This window comes from Siphateles boraxobius, unplaced genomic scaffold (genome assembly GCF_051911475.1).
Source record: "Siphateles boraxobius isolate OS27281-9 unplaced genomic scaffold, OSU_SipBor_1 7, whole genome shotgun sequence".
In the NCBI taxonomy this organism is placed as follows: Eukaryota; Metazoa; Chordata; class Actinopteri; order Cypriniformes; family Leuciscidae; genus Siphateles; species Siphateles boraxobius.
The window spans coordinates 16,322,556-16,340,387 of record NW_027509197.1 but is presented as its reverse complement, the minus strand read 5'-3'; the positions used below and the strand labels follow the sequence as shown (position 1 = coordinate 16,340,387).

Below are 17,832 nucleotides of genomic sequence, written 5' to 3'. Positions count from 1 at the left end.
AAATGATTTTAATTTCAACCTGTAAAAAGACGTGGGCACATCTAATCACTGTTAATGTGAAGACAATTTCTTACAACCTCCACATTATGTATAATTTAATACATTTTTTTATTAATAATAATACTTTTATTATTATTTTGTTTGTTTTATATTTATGTCTTTTTTTATTACTAAATAGTTTGTGGAAATACATTGTAAAATAAAATAAAAAGATTGAAAATGATACAGTATAGTAATGTTTTTGTACAAAGTTTGAACTCATTTAATACCAAGGTAGTCACAAATTGTGAAACAATGCACTTCACACTATGGTTTAGTAACCGTGGAAAGTTGGTGGTTGGTGAACCAGTTTTGCTTATAGGAACATTGGTATATAAGGCAAACGTTACCACGCTGAACTCACAGTAGGATTCATTCATCGCACAATGATCAGAAAGGTACTGACTTTTAAACATTTATGTTAGATTCATCCAGCGTTATTTTTTTCACTTCTTTTGCTACAGTTAAAATTCAAATGCATCAAAAAGTATTCATCCTGTTGATGGGCTAATAGGTTTTATATTTTCTTTTCTCAGGGTGTTACTGAGAGTTTTGGGGCAGCAGTCTCCTGTCTGAACACATCTCATCTGACAGATGAAGTGATTAGAAGGAGTAAGCGAATGATACTGGACACGCTGGGAGTGGGATTGCTTGGAACCAGTACTCCAGTCTTTAACATAGTCCTTCAGAGCAGCCAAGTAATGATGCTGTTTCAATAGATTGATATTGTTAAGTTAACCTCCCGTTATTTCTGTCTCTTATGCACATTTCTTTGATCATTTATAAATTAGAGGCAGCAAGCACTGGAAAACAGCAAGGTCTGGGGAAGACCAGGATTATCTCTTCCCCCTCAGTATGCTGCCTTTGTTAATGGTGTTGCGGTAGGTCATTTTAAATACTCCCCTTCAGATACTCTGGTATGAACTTGTGATAAAATCAATCATTTCTGCATAATCAAGATGGTCCTGCTAGAGCATGTATGTATTCCCTCAGATGGGTTCTTGATAATGGGATGTGTTCCTGTGCTATTAGGTGCACTCTATGGACTTTGATGACACCTGGCATCCAGCCACTCACCCCTCTGGCGCTGTGTTACCGGCTCTCCTGGCAATGGCTGAAACACTACCTGCTAAACCCTCTGGCCTGGAGCTGTTGCTGGCTTTCAATGTAGGCATTGAGGTTCAGGGGAGACTCATGAGGTTTTCTAAAGAGGCTCATAACATTCCCAAAAGGTAAAATATTTAGTACAATTATGTACTTTTTGAATGAAATATCAAATTAGAATAAATAAATGCTGGCCCCCATTTTTTTCGCTCAAATAGACTAATATTTTTAAATTTGAGTAAATAGATGAAACTTTGATATTTATGGAATATCAAAGTAATTGGAAGTATTGAATATAGCATGCAATCTATACAAAAAACAACAAAATTGCAAATGATCGTAAAAATGTGATTATCATTTCTTATTATTATCAATGTTGAAAACAGTTGTGCTTAATATTTTTGTGGAAACTATATTTCCCCCCCAGAATTTTTCAAAAAGTCCTTAATTACATCATTTGAAAATAAAAATCTTTTGTAACATTATAAATGTCACTTTTAACTAATATAATGCATCCTTGCTCAATAAAAGTATTAATTTATTTATTTAAATCTGACCCCAAACTTGAATAATACTGTACATTTCTAATTATTTGAATGTGGATCAACTAATTATCAATTAGGTATTGTAATTTAAAAAAATAACTTAAATTGGCTTTATTCATAAAATGCAAGCAGAACTATATGACTGTCCACACCTTTATTGCTTTAATTAATAACGTTTTTTTTTAATGTATTTATTAGGTATTTATTCTGATTCATGTGTCCCTCTCAGATTTCACCCGCCTGCAGTTGTTGGAGTTATGGGCAGCACGGCTGCATCGGCTAAACTTTTGGGTCTCCCAACAGCCCAGAGCATAGCAGCTCTAGCGATAGCCTGTTCATCTGCTGGAGCTCCCATGGCAAACGCTGCTACTCAAACCAAACCTCTGCACATGGGCAATGCTGCCCGCGGGGGTCTGGAGGCCTCCCAGCTCGCTCTCCTCGGCCTTGAGGGTAATACACAGATTCTGGATCTGGCATCAGGTTTCGGGGCCTTCTATCCAGATTATGTCCCTCGCCCACTGGCTGAGGTCACCCCTACTTCTCAGTACAGGTGGGTGTTAGAAGACCAGAACATTGCACAGAAACGTTTTCCCGCACACCTCGGCATGCACTGGGTGGCAGATGCAGCAATAGAAGCAAGGGCGACATTTTTGGATAAATACCCAAATGCAGATCTCAGTCAAATTAAGAAGATCACACTCAGAGTGCCCTCATCCAGATATGTAGACTGCCCTTTTCCAGTTAGCGAACACCAGGCCAGACACTCCTTTCAGTTCAACTGCTGTACCGCACTGCTTGATGGTCAGGTCACAGTTGAATCTTTTAGCAAAAGCCAGATGAACAGGAGTGACCTTAAGGAGATGCTTCTGAAAGTAGAGTTGGAAAATCCACAAGACAATCATTCAAGCTTTGACAAGATGTATTGCGAAATCGCCGTGGAGACAACACAAGGGGAAATGTTCAACGCACGCTGCAACACTTTTTACGGTCACTGGAGGAAACCACTGAGTCATGAGGATCTGGTGAAGAAGTTCAGGGCTAATGCTTCGACTGTGCTGACCCCTGATGTCGTGGAGGGTATTATTTACACTGTAGACCGTCTGGACACAAACCAAGACTGCTCAATGCTTTGGTCATACATGCACTTTAATAAGCACATGATGCACAGGCATGAGCGTCGCTACTCAGCTTTGGCTTGAATTATTGTGTCACTTGCATTCAGGCTAATAGAAAGTGGTGAACCACTTGTCTTACTGAAACCTGTCATGACTCTGTTCCACATTTTCTTATTTTTGTTCTAGCAAACATTTGATAGTAAATATGATAAATCTATCAGTTATGATGAGTAAAAGTTAAAAGCACGAGAACTATATGTACTATTGTGATTGAAATCTTGCATTTTGTATTCCAACCAAATTGTTACAAGTTATTTACTCACCAAAGTAAATTATTACTTTAATTTTGAGTTTAGCAAGTGTTCATTTTGAAACTTGTCTGTAACTTTTATATGCATTTTGAGGCTATTTGTGGCTAGCCTATATCTGCAATGTCAGATTTCTTTTTTTTTTGTAAATACACAGAATTAAGTAACAGTGCTCTTTCGTCAGATGTAGTTTTTCCCAGAAAACGTAAAGTCAAAGTGAAAGTAATGAGAGAAAACAGAACAGCTCAGTTCATTTTTACACTTTCGGAATGAAAGGTTTCACATCCATTTCTTCTTTGGATTGTATGTCACCGTGTTTTCTGTTCTGTTTTGTATTTTTTTTATTTTCTGTTTTAATATAATTTTTTACATTATATCATTTATTTATCAATTATCATTTATCAAGCTGAATTTCAGAATCATTTCTCCAGTCTTCATTTACATGATCCTTCAGAAATCATTCTAATATGCTGATTTGCTGCTCAATAAACATTTCTTATTACCTGTGTTGACAATGGTAGTGCTTCTTGATATTTTTGTGGAAACCGTGATACATTTTTCAGGATTCTTTCATGAATAAAAAGTTCAAAATAAAGGCATTTATTTAAAATAGTATTTTTTGTAACAATGTGAAAGTTTTGATTCTCACTTTTTCAATTTAATGCATTGTTGCTGCATAAAAGTATGAATTTCTTTCCCTCAAAAATGATTGATCCCAAACATTTGAACGCCAGTATGACTTTTGTGTATTTTGAGAGAAATTAAAGTTATGTAGCATCTCTGCGACGTTCAGAAGCCATCATAAATTATTTCTCTGATCAATAAAATAAGGCTTGGACTCAATATTCATCTGTAACAAAGTCTAAACTTTCTTAATGAGACAATTATATGCTTATGTTTATTCAGACACTTGTACATGGAATCGTTATACAAAAACATTAGAAAGACGATGTCAATCCACTCATGCAAAATGAGTGGATAGACATTGTCTTTCTAATGGCAAGTTTTCAGTATTCAGGCAAGTTTCAGCACCTCCTGTACCATCACTCCAATTCCATCAAATATTTCATGTAGTGGAGCTTTGCACATGAAAGCAGAGGTGGTGACGATCTTATTTTTCTCATCAACATGAGCCTCATTCACATGCTTACAGATGTGCTTGCAGCCAAGCTGAGAAATAGCTTCCGCAGTGTCTGGAACATCTGGATACCTGAAAGCCAAAGATTCAGACATGCCTCAGTTCTATCTTTTTATACCAATATCAACATTTTCGTGAACAATATGGCAACAGTAAAAGATAACGGTGTATAAAAATACATGGTTTTGTATAACCAGAGCTCAGCCTTTTCTGTGGTGTCCGTGTTCTGCTGTTTTTTTTTTTTTTTTTTGCCAGTTCCATCACATTTGCATCCTATTTTGCCAAATGAGGGGACAAATTATTTCAATGCTAATAAAAGATACAGTACCATTCAAAAGTATGGAGTTGGTAAGATTTTTTAAATGATTTTAAAAGCAGTCTCTTATACTGCATTCTTATACTCCATCAAAAATAATTTCTTTATAATAATCTTTCTTCTTATTATGAATGTTGAAAACAGTTGTGCTGATTTTTATTTGTGTTGAAACCATACATTTATTAGGATAATTTGATGAATAGAAAGTTCAGAACATTGTTATTATAGTGTTATGTTCAGTGGTTGTGTTAAGGCAGTGTTGGGGTTTTGTGTGTGTTTTCTCTTTTCCCCCTCTCTGCAACTCTGCAGCTCTACCAGGTGAGAGAGAGAGAGATGATTGAACGCACCTGCTGCTCGTTATACCGGAGACGCTACACATTGAAAAGAGGCTTCGGAGGACATTCAAAGAAAAGCTTGCCTTCCAGAGTGTTGTGACTGTTTCTCACTTGTTGGTCTACTTGCTATTGTATTGTATTGTATTGTGTTGTGTTGTACAATCTTAAGACTTCTTGTTGTTCACCAGGCTAAGGCTTATTGTAGCCTACTACCACTTCTTTTTGTTTGTTGTTGCTACTTTACTTTCGTATACCAAACGGTCTGGAAGCTGTAGGGAGGTGGGTGCCTATCTTTACTTTTTGTAATATCTTTTCTCCTGTTTTTGGCTAGTTAGGGAGTTAGTGTAACTTTCTGTGGTTTATTTGTTTTCTTTTGGCAGACTAAAAAGTTTTATTCCTCAACTAGTCAGAGGGTACTTGTGTTTGTTATTTTGGCTTATCCCCCCCCCCCCCCCCCCTCCTGAGGTAACTAGTTTTTTTCCCTTTTTGTTTAATTTTGTCAATCATACCTATATATATTATGTTAATAAATTTTGAGCTACAATTTCATGTGTCTGTCGTACGGGGCTGGGAACGGGTTCAGGCACATCTATTTTCTTTTCACTGTCTACTCCCTTTAACCTAGACAAATTTTACATCTGGGACGTAACAGTAAAAATTGGGGGCTGTCCAGGATCTATCTATCTATATAGATAGAACTAAAGATTAATCCGCTATTGTTTTTTTTTCTTGACGGGTGGAGTGGTTGTACTCTAAGGGATGGAGTTTGATTTGATTGGGTTTACCCTTGCTCCAACGGTAGAGGTTTTTGATCGTTGTCGTAAGAAAGACTTAGTGTTGATTGCTGAGTTCTATAATATTTCTGTGTCTAAAGACATGACAAAGGCAGTTTTAAAGGATCAGCTGTACAGTGAATTGGCCAGCACTGGTAACTAAATATAATTATTTCTTGAAACAATATAAATGTTAACTGAAATAAAATCAAATGTAAAACAGCTTAGCTTAACTTAACTTGATACTTAAATAACTATAACTGAAATAAAAATGTATAAAACTATATAGACATTAAAAAAACTAGTAAAAATTACCATTTAAATTTACAACAATTAAAATGGAAAATATAAAACTAACCCAAAACATTAAAACTATAATATTATATAAATGATAGTAATGCACTGGTTCAAAAGAACAGCATGGAACAACAAATGGAAATATTTATCTTTTAAAACACTATAAATGTCTATTAATCAGCTACTGCATCGTTGCTGAATAAAAGTATTTATTTCTTTAAAAAATAATCTTTCTGACCCCAAATTTTAGAAGAGTAATTAACTGGGTAGACATTTCTCTGTTTGCAGAGTTAGTTCGGTATACTAAAGTTTTAGATTTCTTAAAAATATTGTAAGTCACATCATTTCAACTTGTTTACCTATCATCTTTGTCATGGCCAACAGTAACTTCACAGCCAGGGAAAACCTTCGCTGCCAGCACAGGTGAGATGCAGCACAAGCCAATGGGCTTCTTCTCGGCATGGAAGGCCAGCAGCACTGTTTTAACCTGCTCATTGACCAAGCAGTCTTTGCCCTGGACAGCCCAGCTACACAGGTTCTTAGCTGCTCCAAAGCCACCTGCAAAATCAGTTCAAAATAATAGTAAATGAAATATTGAGCTGAAGAGTGCATGGGAATTCTTCCAAAAGTAGCCTCAATAAGGGCAGTGTGCTAACCAGGGAAGATGATGGCATCCAGATCCTTTACACTGAGCTGCGAGAGGTCTTGGATATCACCCCGGGCAAGTCTGGCACTCTCCACGAGCACATTTCTCTTTTCCTCTGTTGGAGAGCCTTTCAAGTGATCGACAACATGCATCTGATCAGTGTTGGGTGCAAATATCTTGACCTGTGGGAAGGTTAATCCTGTTACCAAAGTCCTAGACAACGTGAAAGATCAATGCATTACATGATATTTTACAATGTAGGCTGATAATTATTTGAAACCAGCAACACTCATATTTAATAGTTTAGATGGACTACTTCATTGTCAAAAGTAAAGACATTGCAGTGTTGCCACTAGGCATGTGCAGATAAACAGGATTACAGTACACTTTTTTTGTTAACCTTAGAGGCTTGCCATAAAATGGCTTTGGTACTACTTTCTGTTTCTAAACTCTATTTAAATGTTTCAAACAGCACTTCAATTTTTTGTATTCGCAATGGTGCTAATCACAGCATCAAATATTAAAAAACTTAATAGGCTAGGCTATTTATTTTTAAACTTAAAATTTTTTATGTTTCAATCTGGACTCAATCATGCACTAGATATTGATTGAAAATGTTCTAATTCTTCATAATTTTTCGGTAACACTTTACAATAAGGCTCCATTAGTTAATTCATTATTTAGCATAAAGTGAAAATGGAAAATACTTCTAAAGCATTTATTAATTTCAACATTTACTAATACTTTACTAAAATTGTATGTACATGAGCTAACATGATCAAACAACGATCAGTTGTATTTCGTAACTAACGTTAACAACGAATAACTTCTCGCTATTGCTCATTATGAATAGAAGTTAATGTTGACTAATGAGACCTTATTAAATGTTACATATTGTTCTTAATAATTCTTTAGCACTTATCTGTTTGAAACATTTGTTTACTCTATATTTTTTTAGGACGAATATGTTTTTATTGTAATAAATGTTCAGTTATTTTTTTATTTAAGTAAAAAGTTACTAAACATGTTATAGGATGACATCACTTAGCAAATTATTTCAATATATTGATAATACCTTATACCCAGAGCCATTAAATAGCATTTTGGGCATGAACATGTAAATAGTGAAAAGATTGATATTGAAAAATGAAACAGAATGATTAAAATATTTAATCCAAATAAATAAATTCGTGGTTCGTACTGATGTTATTCATCTGTTCTCATATTTTTTTACTGTCTATGGTTCTCATACACTTTCAGCGTCGCGGTCACTAGTTTAGACGAACACTGACACCATGTGGTGAAATAATGGCGTATTTTTAACACCCGCTGGTTTCTCAGATCGGCTTGGGTTGGATAAAAACTTCATATTCCGATAAATTTGGAAAATACTGCACACAGTAAATTCCAGAATATACCTTCTCCTGTCAATAAAAATTTCCATTTTTTAAAATCGTATTGCGGACACTCATTTTAGGTGACGTCAGTACATTAAAAGTAAACATAAACGGAAAAAGGGAGATGTACTATTTCCAAACGGAAATGCGTCAAAAACATAGGTCAGTAAAAGCTCAGTGCAAGTGGTCCATTGTCGTGATATGAAATTTTGTTAGTCACATGCCTAATTACCACCAATAACAAGAAAAAGACGTCTCGTCTATTCACATCCATTCATATGGTTGGTTGTGCGATTTTCCGTGTTTAACTAACGTTAAGTGATCTGATAAAAATAGCACCAACTTGACAAGCCATTTCTTGATTTTTAGACAAACGATTTATGGCATTGCTCCTGGTTTATGTTCTGTTTTGAATGTCTGCGTTATTGCATTATATGCAGTGAATAACATTAGAGCTGATAGTCGAAGGTTTACATAAACTTACAGTAGCTTGCTGACGGCTCAAATGAACCAAAACCGCAGACGCCTCGTGGATTTCACTACCATCGAACACACCGCAACCTGCCAGCACTACAGCAACACGCTTTCCCATGTTTATAAACGAAACAAAGTGGCAAATTCGCTGAAGATAGCAGTGCCCTTGAAGAGTTAGGAACTTCCGGTGTTCGTAAACGAAGAATTGATGTTACAGCGTCTCTGCCCACTGCCAAAGAGTAGCGATTTGGATAGCTTAAGAAAACGTAATATGTAACATGATCGCTGAGTGCATTTTAACAGGCTCTTTATAATGAACTGTTCTAAAGAACCGATTAGTGAGTCAGACTCATCACTACAAAGGACTAGGCATCGGGGAACTTTTATTTTGAAATGACTATTTTTTCACACAAAAAAAGTCGTTTCCGTTTCTGGTCAACTCAGTTGACTTACATGCATGAAATATAGCATAGTTAGTTGTGGTAGGTTTATCCATTACCATATCTAGATATCGTGGGTGTTTGAGTAAATAATATCACATTCCTTGATGCAATTACGTTCATTATATAGTCCACTTACTGAGTGCTGTATTGTGCACGATTAATTAATTCTAGCTAGCTTGCTAGCTAATAACCTTTCTAGGTAACTTAGTACCCACCTCAACACAAGCCAGTCGTCTGATAATGGCAGGATTGTATCGAGCTCTTCTAACATCTGCATCGACTGTCACAAAGGTGAGATTATTTTACATCAGCCTCGTTGAATAAACCGTGATAATTAAGATAATGCAAAAAACATGTTTAATATAAACTTTTTTAAATTGTTATTGCAGAATCTGACACAAGCCACACCATGTCGCACTAAATTTACTAAGAGTCGCATACCTTCACAGGTAACTTACGTTACAGTTCAAAATGTACATGCATCGTTTTATCTGATTCAGTTTATTTAATTTAATAACATCACACCATCTTCTCGTCCTTCAGGTATTTGAGGAACGAGCAAAAGAACATATCAAGTACGGTGGTGATCCAGAAAATCCACACAAATTACACATAGTGACACGGGTTAAAAGCACAATGAGGCGTCCATATTGGGAAAAGAAGGTTATAAAGAGCTTGGGCCTAATGAAGGTGGGATTTGGTATCCATTTTTTTTAAATTACTTTATGAAATAGTATCACACTCAACTAAAATGTTATAGTTGAATACATCTTTTTCTCCAGGCGCATGAACCCCGTGTCCACAAGAACACCCCTTCAGTGAACAATCTACTGAAAACCATTAAGCATCTGGTTAGGTATGTTGGACTTTTGCATTTCATAACATGTTTAAATCAGTTGATTATTGCTGACCATTACAATAAACTTACATGTTTAAATATTGTTATCTGCAGGATCGAGCCGCTCAAGCTTCCATATGGACTACCTGCTGAGGAGGACATGGCCAACACATATCTGAACAGCAAAGGGGAGCTGGTAGTGAAACGGCTCCTGCAACCACTTGAGCAGAAGGCCATCGAGTCATAGAATCTTTCTTGCCTACCATCTGTTGTGTATTTGCTATTTGTTAAATAAAGGTTTGAAGAAATTGATCTTCTCTTAATTATTACAAAAGCATGCATTTCAAACCTTAGTTCAGTTCAAGTTTGTCTTATGCATATTAGTACAGAGTACTACAGCAATGAAATACAATGTGCCTTGGCATTCTCTCTGCACCAGTCAATAATAACAATTATAAATAACATTTAAACATCCAAACATAGTAACTAAGCTCAATTCTCCTTCCTGTTGTACTATCATTCAGTAGGCTTATTACCCGAGGGTAAAATCTATCCCTGAAACGTGTTGGGATGCTCTGCAAACGTCTCCCTGATGGAATGTGGGAGAAGAGATTGTGAGTAGGATGACTAGATTCCCTAATACCTAGTGCCTTCTTAGTGCTGTGTTTCCAGTAAATGTTTTGAAGCGGTTCAAGTGGAACCCTAATAATTTTAGATGCAGTTGTGATCACCTTTATCAGAAGATTAAGGTCACGTAAAGTAGCCCCGCCAAACCACACTACAATGTTACCTGTCAGTATACTCTCAATTGTACAGCGGTAAAAGTTCAGTAGAATGTTAAGGGACATACCATATTTCTTGAGACACCTCAAGAAATTAAGCCTCTGATGTGCCTTCTTAATGGCACAGCTGATTTGGAAAGACCATAAGAGGGAGTCTGAAATATGTATGCCTAAGAACTTAAAGGTGTTGACAATTTCACCTAAGAGTTGTTAATATAGACAGGTATATGTGTAGGTTTGTTCCTTCTGAAATCTATGATGATCTCCTTAGTTTGCCCCACATTGAGGGACAGATGGTTTCTGCTGCACCACATGATCAAATTACTCACCTCATCCCTATAGGCAGTTTCGTTATTACTGTCAATGAGTCCTACTACAGTAGTATCGTCTGCAAATTTCACAATACAATTAGTAGGATGTTTTGCAATTCAGTCATAGGTATATATAGACTATATAATAGAGGACTGAGCACACAGTCTTGACGTGCTTCGGTGTTTAACACTATAGAGGCTGAGGCCTGTTAGAAAGTCCTGATCCACATGCAGATGGAATTGCAGAGGTCCAGGTCTAACAGATTAGGTATTAAAAACAGAAGGTCTGATAGTATTGAAGGCAGGCACTGCTATAATCAACAAACAGCATCCTGACATGCGTATCCCTGCCCTCTAGATGCTGGAGCACAGTATGTAAAGCCAAGGATACAGCATCATCCACAGCTCTATTTGATCTGTATGCAAATTGTAGTGGATCAGTGGACAGGTATCCTGTTGTTGATAATTAATATATGCTTTCACGAGCTGTTCAAAATATTTCATAATCACAGAAGTCAAGGCTTACAGGTCTAAAATCATTCATACAGGTGGCAGTGGTTTTCTTAGGCACAGGAATTATGATTGATTTTTTAAAACAAGACTCGCGGAGTAATGCCATCAGGCCCAGCAGCCTATTCCCTATTTTCACAGATTTAAAAACTTTACATGTGTCCGTGACTGAGACCTGATATGCTTGTCTGCTGAACACATCCCCAGTTGGAGATGATATGTCTGTGTGTGTTTATCTAGTCACTCTGGTGATGAAACCTTAAAATCCCTGCTATGTTCAGGGAGACAGTTTTTTTTTTTCCATTGACAAACAGAACAGGCATATAATTTTTTTTTTTAATGAGTCATGTACTGCTACAAAAGAAAAAAGCCTGCACTTCTTTCACATCAATGGGAGAAAGAGGTGACAATTCTTAGTGGAATACAGAAGCTTGCTTCCTTGGCACTTGTTTGATGCTCACTAAACTGTGCATCAGAGGCAGAAATATTAATTTAGTTTTTTTTTTGCACCATTGTTTAAACGTAAGCTTCCGGTTGATCCGTCTTGCAGAAACTCAATCTTCCTTAATAAGAGCTAAAGAGAGTGAACCTTCACTAGTATGATGCTCCACACAAATGTTTCACTTTAAAACATATGTAAAGGAATATTAATTAAATAGGTGGTTATCATAAAATGATCAAACATAGGACAAAGGTGAGAGACTCAAATTAAATAGACACGGCAAGAAAAAAAAGTGATCACAAAGAGGTGTTACAAGACTTAGGACTGTTATGTTGGAAGCCCTGAGAAAGACGGAGCTTGATGTTTCGGTCCTCTAATCCTCATCAGATTCAGAATCCGAGTCATACGCTTTGCCTCTGATGGTCTTTTTCTCCAACTTGGTGAACTTTGTCCCTGACTTCTGCCCAATTGTTGGTGGCTCCAAAATATTCCCACTAGATGGAGAAAGGATACAAAATATAAAAGCAGCTTGTAAAAATTTTAGTGTATATAGATATATAATTTAAAGCAGTGGATCTCAACCTTTTTGTCTTCAAGGTCCCCTCATTGTCCACAATATTTGACCCTCACAATTTCAACCTGATAAAATGTTTTAGAGTTTGGCCAAGCTAGAAAGATGAAAATTGTCTTGATTTTTATGTTGTTTAAGCTTATTTTGATCTTTTAAACATTTTTAAGACATCTTGAGGCCCCCTGGTTCAGAACCACTGATTTAGAGATTTTGGGTTAGAACATTTTTTTGTTAAAAGATAGTAATACTTTAATTAATCAAGGGTGCATCAAATTGATCAGAAGTGACAGTAAAGACATTTAAATTATTATTATTATTATTTTTTTTAATAAATGGTGTTCTTATCAACTTTGTATTTAATAAAGAATCTTGGAAAAAATCAGTTTCAACACTATTAATAAATGTTTGATCAGCATATTTGCAATCAGCATAATGATTTCCGATGTCACTAAAGACTGGAGTAATGATGCTTTGCCATCACAGTAATAAATTACATTTTAAAATATATTTAAATAGAAAACAGTTTCCAATTTTAAAAATAAGAGATAATATACGAGTCTTCGCAAATGTATATATTAGGACTGTCAACGTTAACACATCCGAATAATTCAAAATTAAAATCCTTAACACATTAAAATTATTTAACGCAAATAAATTACTGAAGCATGTGAAATTGCATTATTTACTAAAATGATATAGTCAGGAGTTTATCACACTGACCATCTACAATGGGGCAAGCACCTGTAACCCTGGCAGCCAGAAATTTCTGTTCAAACTATTTAACCTGATTTCGCTTCTCTGTTTGCAATTAGATCCTTTTAGGCTGCTAAACTCCGGGAATGTTTTCAATCCAATTATCTAGGAAGTAAATTCTTTCAAACAATTAGTCCAAAACAGCGCTAATGTAAAGTTTGTTTGTTAATAATTTTATGTGCCTAATGTAAAGAAATCCAGGGTGATTACATCAGATATGGCAGAGAGAATAAAGACGTGTTCTGTTTTCAGTGAATTATTCATTCCAGTGTCTGTTTAGCTGTAAAACACAAGCTCTGTCATATTCTGTGGTTGTTTCTGAAGAGCACGAGCCCTCACGCTGTGTGAAATACAGACTTGAATGGAAATTTAAAACATCCTACCATAGTATGGCCAGATTATATGCAAACTAAGATTCTCAGCTGGATAAAGCAAACCAGCTCTAAACAAGCTCTTTGATATTATCATTTGGTTATTATGTGTCCTTTTGGAGTCTCCAAGTGGCTTTTTTTGGAAAGACACCTAAATTTACCTTGAAAAAAGCTTGCAGAAAAAACAGATTTTAGAGAATCATTCTTCAATCTGTCAATTTAGCTGGATAAAGCAAATGATTACAAAATAAACACGTTAAACATAGAAATGATCTATGCTTAACTTCATGATAAGTATGCGATTTAATTGCACCATACATATACATACATCAGGGTTCCCACTAGGGTTGGGCGGTATTTCGGTAATATCGTATACCGCGGGGTCTTAAAATAGCAACGGTATCAGTTTCAATACCGCCATTACAGGCACTTATATATAATATATAAATATAATTTATTCAATGCCTAAAAATGCTTATGTAGTTGTCATCAAGTGACAGTGTGGAGGAGAAAGAGAGAGAGAGAGAGAAGGGAGAGGCGGTAAATACTGACGAGGCAATATGTAAATGTTGCAATAAAAAAGGTGACGGCGAGAGATGGAAACACCTCTAACCTAATGTTGCATCTCCGAAACAACCACCCACTCACTGCTGCAAAGATGCATTAAGCCCCGAGTTCATTAAATAAGCGCATTAGTTTATATTTGTTAAAATATTATAATGTCATTTTTTTTATGTTGATAATGAAAACTGAACAGTACGAGTAAGATGGGATGCATCGGGAGTCAGTCATTGACCACTTAATTAAGTTTCATTTTGTAAAAGGCCTTTCTTTAAAGTGAATTTCGTTTTGTATAAATTGTATCTTAATTTTAATAATTTTTTTATCAACCAATAATAAATAAGAATCAAATATAGCAGACAACATAATCATGACATGATCGTGGGCTGGCGCGCCGCGGTCACTTGCATTGAAATCTCATCATAAATTAACCGAAACTCAGTGTATGTCTCACAGACGTGACAGATATCTAAATAAAGCTTGAAATGTCCTTAAACGAAACAATTCAAAACGAAAAGAAATAGGCCACTCGCTGATTATTTAATCCATGATGTGCATTTCTCTCTATGCGCGTTCATATGGAAATGGCGATCATCAAATTAAACGAAACTATACAAAACGAAAAGAAATAGGCTAGCCTACTCTCTGATTATGTAATCCATGATGTGCATTTCTCTCTATCGTTCACTATGGAGATGGCGATTTGTCAATTTCTTTAAACGAAACAATTCAAAAGGAAAAGAAATATAGGCAGCATACTCTCGGATTAATCCATGATGTGCATTTCTCTCTATAGGCGCGTTCACTACGGAGATATCAATCGTCAATTTCTTTAAACAAAACAATTCAAAAGGAAAAGAAATATAGGCAGCATACTCTCTGATTAATCCATGATTTCGCTCTATAAGCGCGTTCACTACGGAGATATCAATCGACAATTTCTTTAAACGAAACAATTCAAAACGAAAAGAAAAAGGCTAGCCTATACCTTCTGATTATGTAATCCATGATTTGCATTTCTCTATATGCGCGTTCACTAGGAGATGTCGATCGTCAACTTAATCTTTGCAGCACTGACAGAAAAGTTGTATTAATAAAAATCAATGGGCGCGTGTCACCGGATTTACAAATGCACTTCTTGCTTGTTGCTTGTTAATTTAATTTAAAGTAAATAATAAAATGAATACAATTGTCATTATTAAAATAATTAATTATTATTGTCCCATTTTTGCTCATTTGTAAATAGCCTTTATATCTACCACCCCCTCAGCACATGGGTTAAAAAATTATTTGGTGCGACCATATTATAACGGCCCACGTATTAAAAATACGTTTTATTATTATTACATTTAATTAATATTATTAATATTATTACATTTAATGCCGTCAGCCGGGATCAGAATCAACGTGCACGGGTTGGCCTTGATTTTTATTTATTTATTTTGCCCGATCTGGTATTCAGTTTCTGAACGGTGTAGGCACAAGCCAACAGTTTGGTGACGCTGTCTGAGCCTTATGTCATAATTTTTAATTAGTCACGGTAATACCGTATACCCCGGTAAAATAGGGAGGAGGTTTGACGGTATCAAAATTTGGATACCGCCCAAGCCTAGTTCCCACACCTTGGTTAAATTCAAATTCAAGGACCTTTTCAAGGACTTCCCAGGTCCAATGCCCTCAAATTGAAGGACTTAATGTGGGGACACACATACATACATGCATACCTGTAGTTGATGATACTTGAGCAGCCCAGTCTCCACTCCAGCATTTCGGTTGGAAACTCATCTGTGTTGCCCAGATCGGTGAAGCCCACAATGTAATCCTTAGTCTTCCCATCCTTCACCAGAGCCAGTGTTGGAATGACTTTAATCTTCAGCCTCTCCGTTAGGAATGGAGCTTTCTCAACATTCAGCTTGATGAACTTTGTTTCCAGATGTTTCTTAGCCAAGACAGCTAGGTGCTTGTCCAAAATTTTGCATCTTTGAAAAAAAAACAAAAAAAAAAACACTGAAAATAGCTGTATACACAATTGACTCATAACACAAGGATGCAAGGAAAACAAAAGAAAACAAATATATCCACAAATACCTGAAGGTAGAGTCTCTGTAGAAATGGCAGACGACACTTTTGCTTTCCTTCACCTCAGCAAAAAAATCTCTCTCACTTGGGATCTCTCTGTATTCACCATGTCCTTTAGATATCCACTCCTGAGGACACACACATACCACAGTTTACAAAGTTTTAACACATCAATACGGGGAATCTGATCTGCTTCAATGCACTAATAAACACCTCATGTAGATAACTTATTTTGAATAAGCATTTTATTAAAAAACTTAAAACAAGCTCCGAATTTAGAACCAAGTTCTTTAAATATCTTTTGAACACCTACCTGCTTCTGTTTCTGAGCTTTCTTGAGGGCCTCGAGCCTTCTCTCCTTGAGCCTCTCCAGGTCATCTTCATCCATGGTCTGAAACTTCTCTAGTTCTGCATCCAGCTGCTCCTCCACCATCCGTGCCGACTGCAGCACCTGCTGCTCCAGAGCTTTCGCAACAACCTCCATTGACTGACTGGCCATTTCCTGTTAGACATACAGCACATATTGGATGCAATTACTTAAAAATAATCCACTTAAAAAAATGTATAGTGAATTTTGTAAAACAATGATTAGCCTAAAGTAAATTAAAACAAGCTACTTTTTGAACTAATTAATATTTTTACACGGCAAAATAACTGTTTCTCACACATCTAACAGGTATCACAACAACGTGGCATTTGTGCATTTAATGTTATTAAAGTGAATAGTTTTAACGTGTCTGTGGAAGTAAACCAAAAATCTGTTTGGTGCACCAGTTCTAAATTGACCACTAAAGTGCATACAGCATGCAATTTATTTAGCAAAACAACTGCTACTAATGAGTGAAAGGTGTGGCACACGTTAATCAATAACGTTAGTCGTCGGGGTTTTGATGGGCATTCTGTTGTTCGTACACAACAATAGAGGTGCTGATAAGTCGGTCAGCGCTTGACTACAACCGCATGAAGACAAGCATGCCAACTTGGCTTACCATCTCCAGTTCCTATGTCATTGTCTCAACTACAATTGCTGATTTTAAAAGACAATGAGCTCTTGTAAATAATGACTGTTGATTTTAAAACGGATATGTGGTGCTTTGCGTCAAATCGTGCTAATGCTAGCGTATTGCTTTAGCTTTCAAACACCGTGGTAACGGCAGCTTTGATCGCCAACAAAGACTGTAACGTTAGCGAAGTTAATCGGCAAGCGACACACTCTCCAAAAAGCAAAAACAAGATAGGGATAATTTAACTGACATACAACTTTAAACGCAGAGTTTGTAGAAAAATGTTACAGAACAACACTTACCAAGTCTGTATGATTTCTAGGCGACGACACAGTGACTGACGCAGGGTTTACGTAGAGGCGTCGTCTGATTACGTCATGCAATCGTAGCGCTTTCGACGCATTTCAGAAAGAATATACAATAAATACATCTATTGTATTGTTTTTTGTTTTGTTTTTTCATAAAATTCAGTGCAGCTGTAAGTCTTACCCTTACAGACATTTACCATAGTTACAGTTAAAATAATTAATAACTGCAGTATTTTGCAACATTACACAAAAGCTACATTTTAGAAATACATTTTAAAAGTATGTGAAGGATAACAAATACCAATATAATATATATGGGAAGCATAATATGCTCCAACTTTTTTAAAAATTACATTAGATCAGTCTATTTTT

The 17,832-nt window shown here is 36.0% G+C and overlaps 4 protein-coding genes across 5 annotated transcripts; 2 read left to right on the top strand and 2 right to left on the bottom strand.

The window, feature by feature from the left end:
• Nucleotides 1-315: 315 nt before the first annotated feature.
• acod1 (aconitate decarboxylase 1) lies at nucleotides 316-3,626 on the top strand. The gene is made up of 5 exons (XM_077216599.1): nucleotides 316-437; nucleotides 576-737; nucleotides 831-920; nucleotides 1,072-1,271; nucleotides 1,918-3,626. The coding sequence occupies exons 1-5, from the start codon at nucleotides 426-428 to the stop codon at nucleotides 2,885-2,887; spliced, it is 1,434 nt and encodes a 477-aa protein (XP_077072714.1). The 5' UTR covers nucleotides 316-425; the 3' UTR covers nucleotides 2,888-3,626.
• A 353-nt stretch (nucleotides 3,627-3,979) lies between these two features.
• LOC143723805 (glutamine amidotransferase-like class 1 domain-containing protein 3, mitochondrial) lies at nucleotides 3,980-8,630 on the bottom strand. Its single transcript, XM_077216604.1, has 4 exons — nucleotides 8,498-8,630; nucleotides 6,627-6,798; nucleotides 6,330-6,528; nucleotides 3,980-4,321 (listed from the first exon to the last, which is right to left on the bottom strand). Exons 1-4 carry the CDS (start codon nucleotides 8,603-8,605, stop codon nucleotides 4,126-4,128), a joined length of 675 nt encoding a protein of 224 aa, XP_077072719.1. The 5' UTR covers nucleotides 8,606-8,630; the 3' UTR covers nucleotides 3,980-4,125.
• Nucleotides 8,631-8,856: 226 nt separating this feature from the next.
• On the top strand, nucleotides 8,857-10,080 carry mrpl30 (mitochondrial ribosomal protein L30). The gene is made up of 5 exons (XM_077216609.1): nucleotides 8,857-9,221; nucleotides 9,320-9,379; nucleotides 9,474-9,620; nucleotides 9,713-9,786; nucleotides 9,883-10,080. The coding sequence occupies exons 1-5, from the start codon at nucleotides 9,171-9,173 to the stop codon at nucleotides 10,013-10,015; spliced, it is 465 nt and encodes a 154-aa protein (XP_077072724.1). The 5' UTR covers nucleotides 8,857-9,170; the 3' UTR covers nucleotides 10,016-10,080.
• Nucleotides 10,081-11,693: 1,613 nt separating this feature from the next.
• txndc9 (thioredoxin domain containing 9) lies at nucleotides 11,694-17,523 on the bottom strand. 2 transcript variants are annotated; one of them, XM_077216603.1, is made up of 5 exons: nucleotides 17,455-17,523; nucleotides 16,462-16,650; nucleotides 16,158-16,276; nucleotides 15,794-16,048; nucleotides 11,694-12,307 (listed from the first exon to the last, which is right to left on the bottom strand). In XM_077216603.1, exons 2-5 carry the CDS (start codon nucleotides 16,645-16,647, stop codon nucleotides 12,187-12,189), a joined length of 681 nt encoding a protein of 226 aa, XP_077072718.1. In that variant the 5' UTR covers nucleotides 16,648-16,650; nucleotides 17,455-17,523; the 3' UTR covers nucleotides 11,694-12,186. The 2 variants fall into 2 exon arrangements, with proteins under 2 accessions (XP_077072718.1, XP_077072715.1); XM_077216600.1 differs by lacking the exon at nucleotides 17,455-17,523 and adding an exon at nucleotides 17,138-17,214.
• Between the last annotated feature and the right edge of the window lie 309 nt (nucleotides 17,524-17,832).

Bases quoted from the DNA above. Each gene is read 5' to 3' on its own strand.
- acod1 (XM_077216599.1), top strand. The intron at 921-1,071 runs GTAGGTCATTTT...CTGTGCTATTAG, and splicing joins CCTTTGTTAATGGTGTTGCG to GTGCACTCTATGGACTTTGA. The intron at 1,272-1,917 runs GTAAAATATTTA...TGTCCCTCTCAG, and splicing joins GCTCATAACATTCCCAAAAG to ATTTCACCCGCCTGCAGTTG.
- LOC143723805 (XM_077216604.1), bottom strand. From the start codon at position 8,605: ATGGGAAAGCGTGTTGCTGTAGTGCTGGCAGGTTGCGGTGTGTTCGAT. The intron at 6,529-6,626 runs GTTAGCACACTG...CTGATTTTGCAG, and splicing joins GGATGCCATCATCTTCCCTG to GTGGCTTTGGAGCAGCTAAG. The intron at 4,322-6,329 runs GTAAACAAGTTG...TTTGGCTTTCAG, and splicing joins GGCCATGACAAAGATGATAG to GTATCCAGATGTTCCAGACA.
- mrpl30 (XM_077216609.1), top strand. From the start codon at position 9,171: ATGGCAGGATTGTATCGAGCTCTTCTAACATCTGCATCGACTGTCACA. The intron at 9,621-9,712 runs GTGGGATTTGGT...CTTTTTCTCCAG, and splicing joins AGAGCTTGGGCCTAATGAAG to GCGCATGAACCCCGTGTCCA. The intron at 9,787-9,882 runs GTATGTTGGACT...TGTTATCTGCAG, and splicing joins ACCATTAAGCATCTGGTTAG to GATCGAGCCGCTCAAGCTTC.
- txndc9 (XM_077216600.1), bottom strand. The intron at 16,277-16,461 runs GTAGGTGTTCAA...GTGTGTCCTCAG, and splicing joins AAGCTCAGAAACAGAAGCAG to GAGTGGATATCTAAAGGACA. The intron at 12,308-15,793 runs GTATGCATGTAT...TTCTCCATCTAG, and splicing joins TCAAGTATCATCAACTACAG to TGGGAATATTTTGGAGCCAC.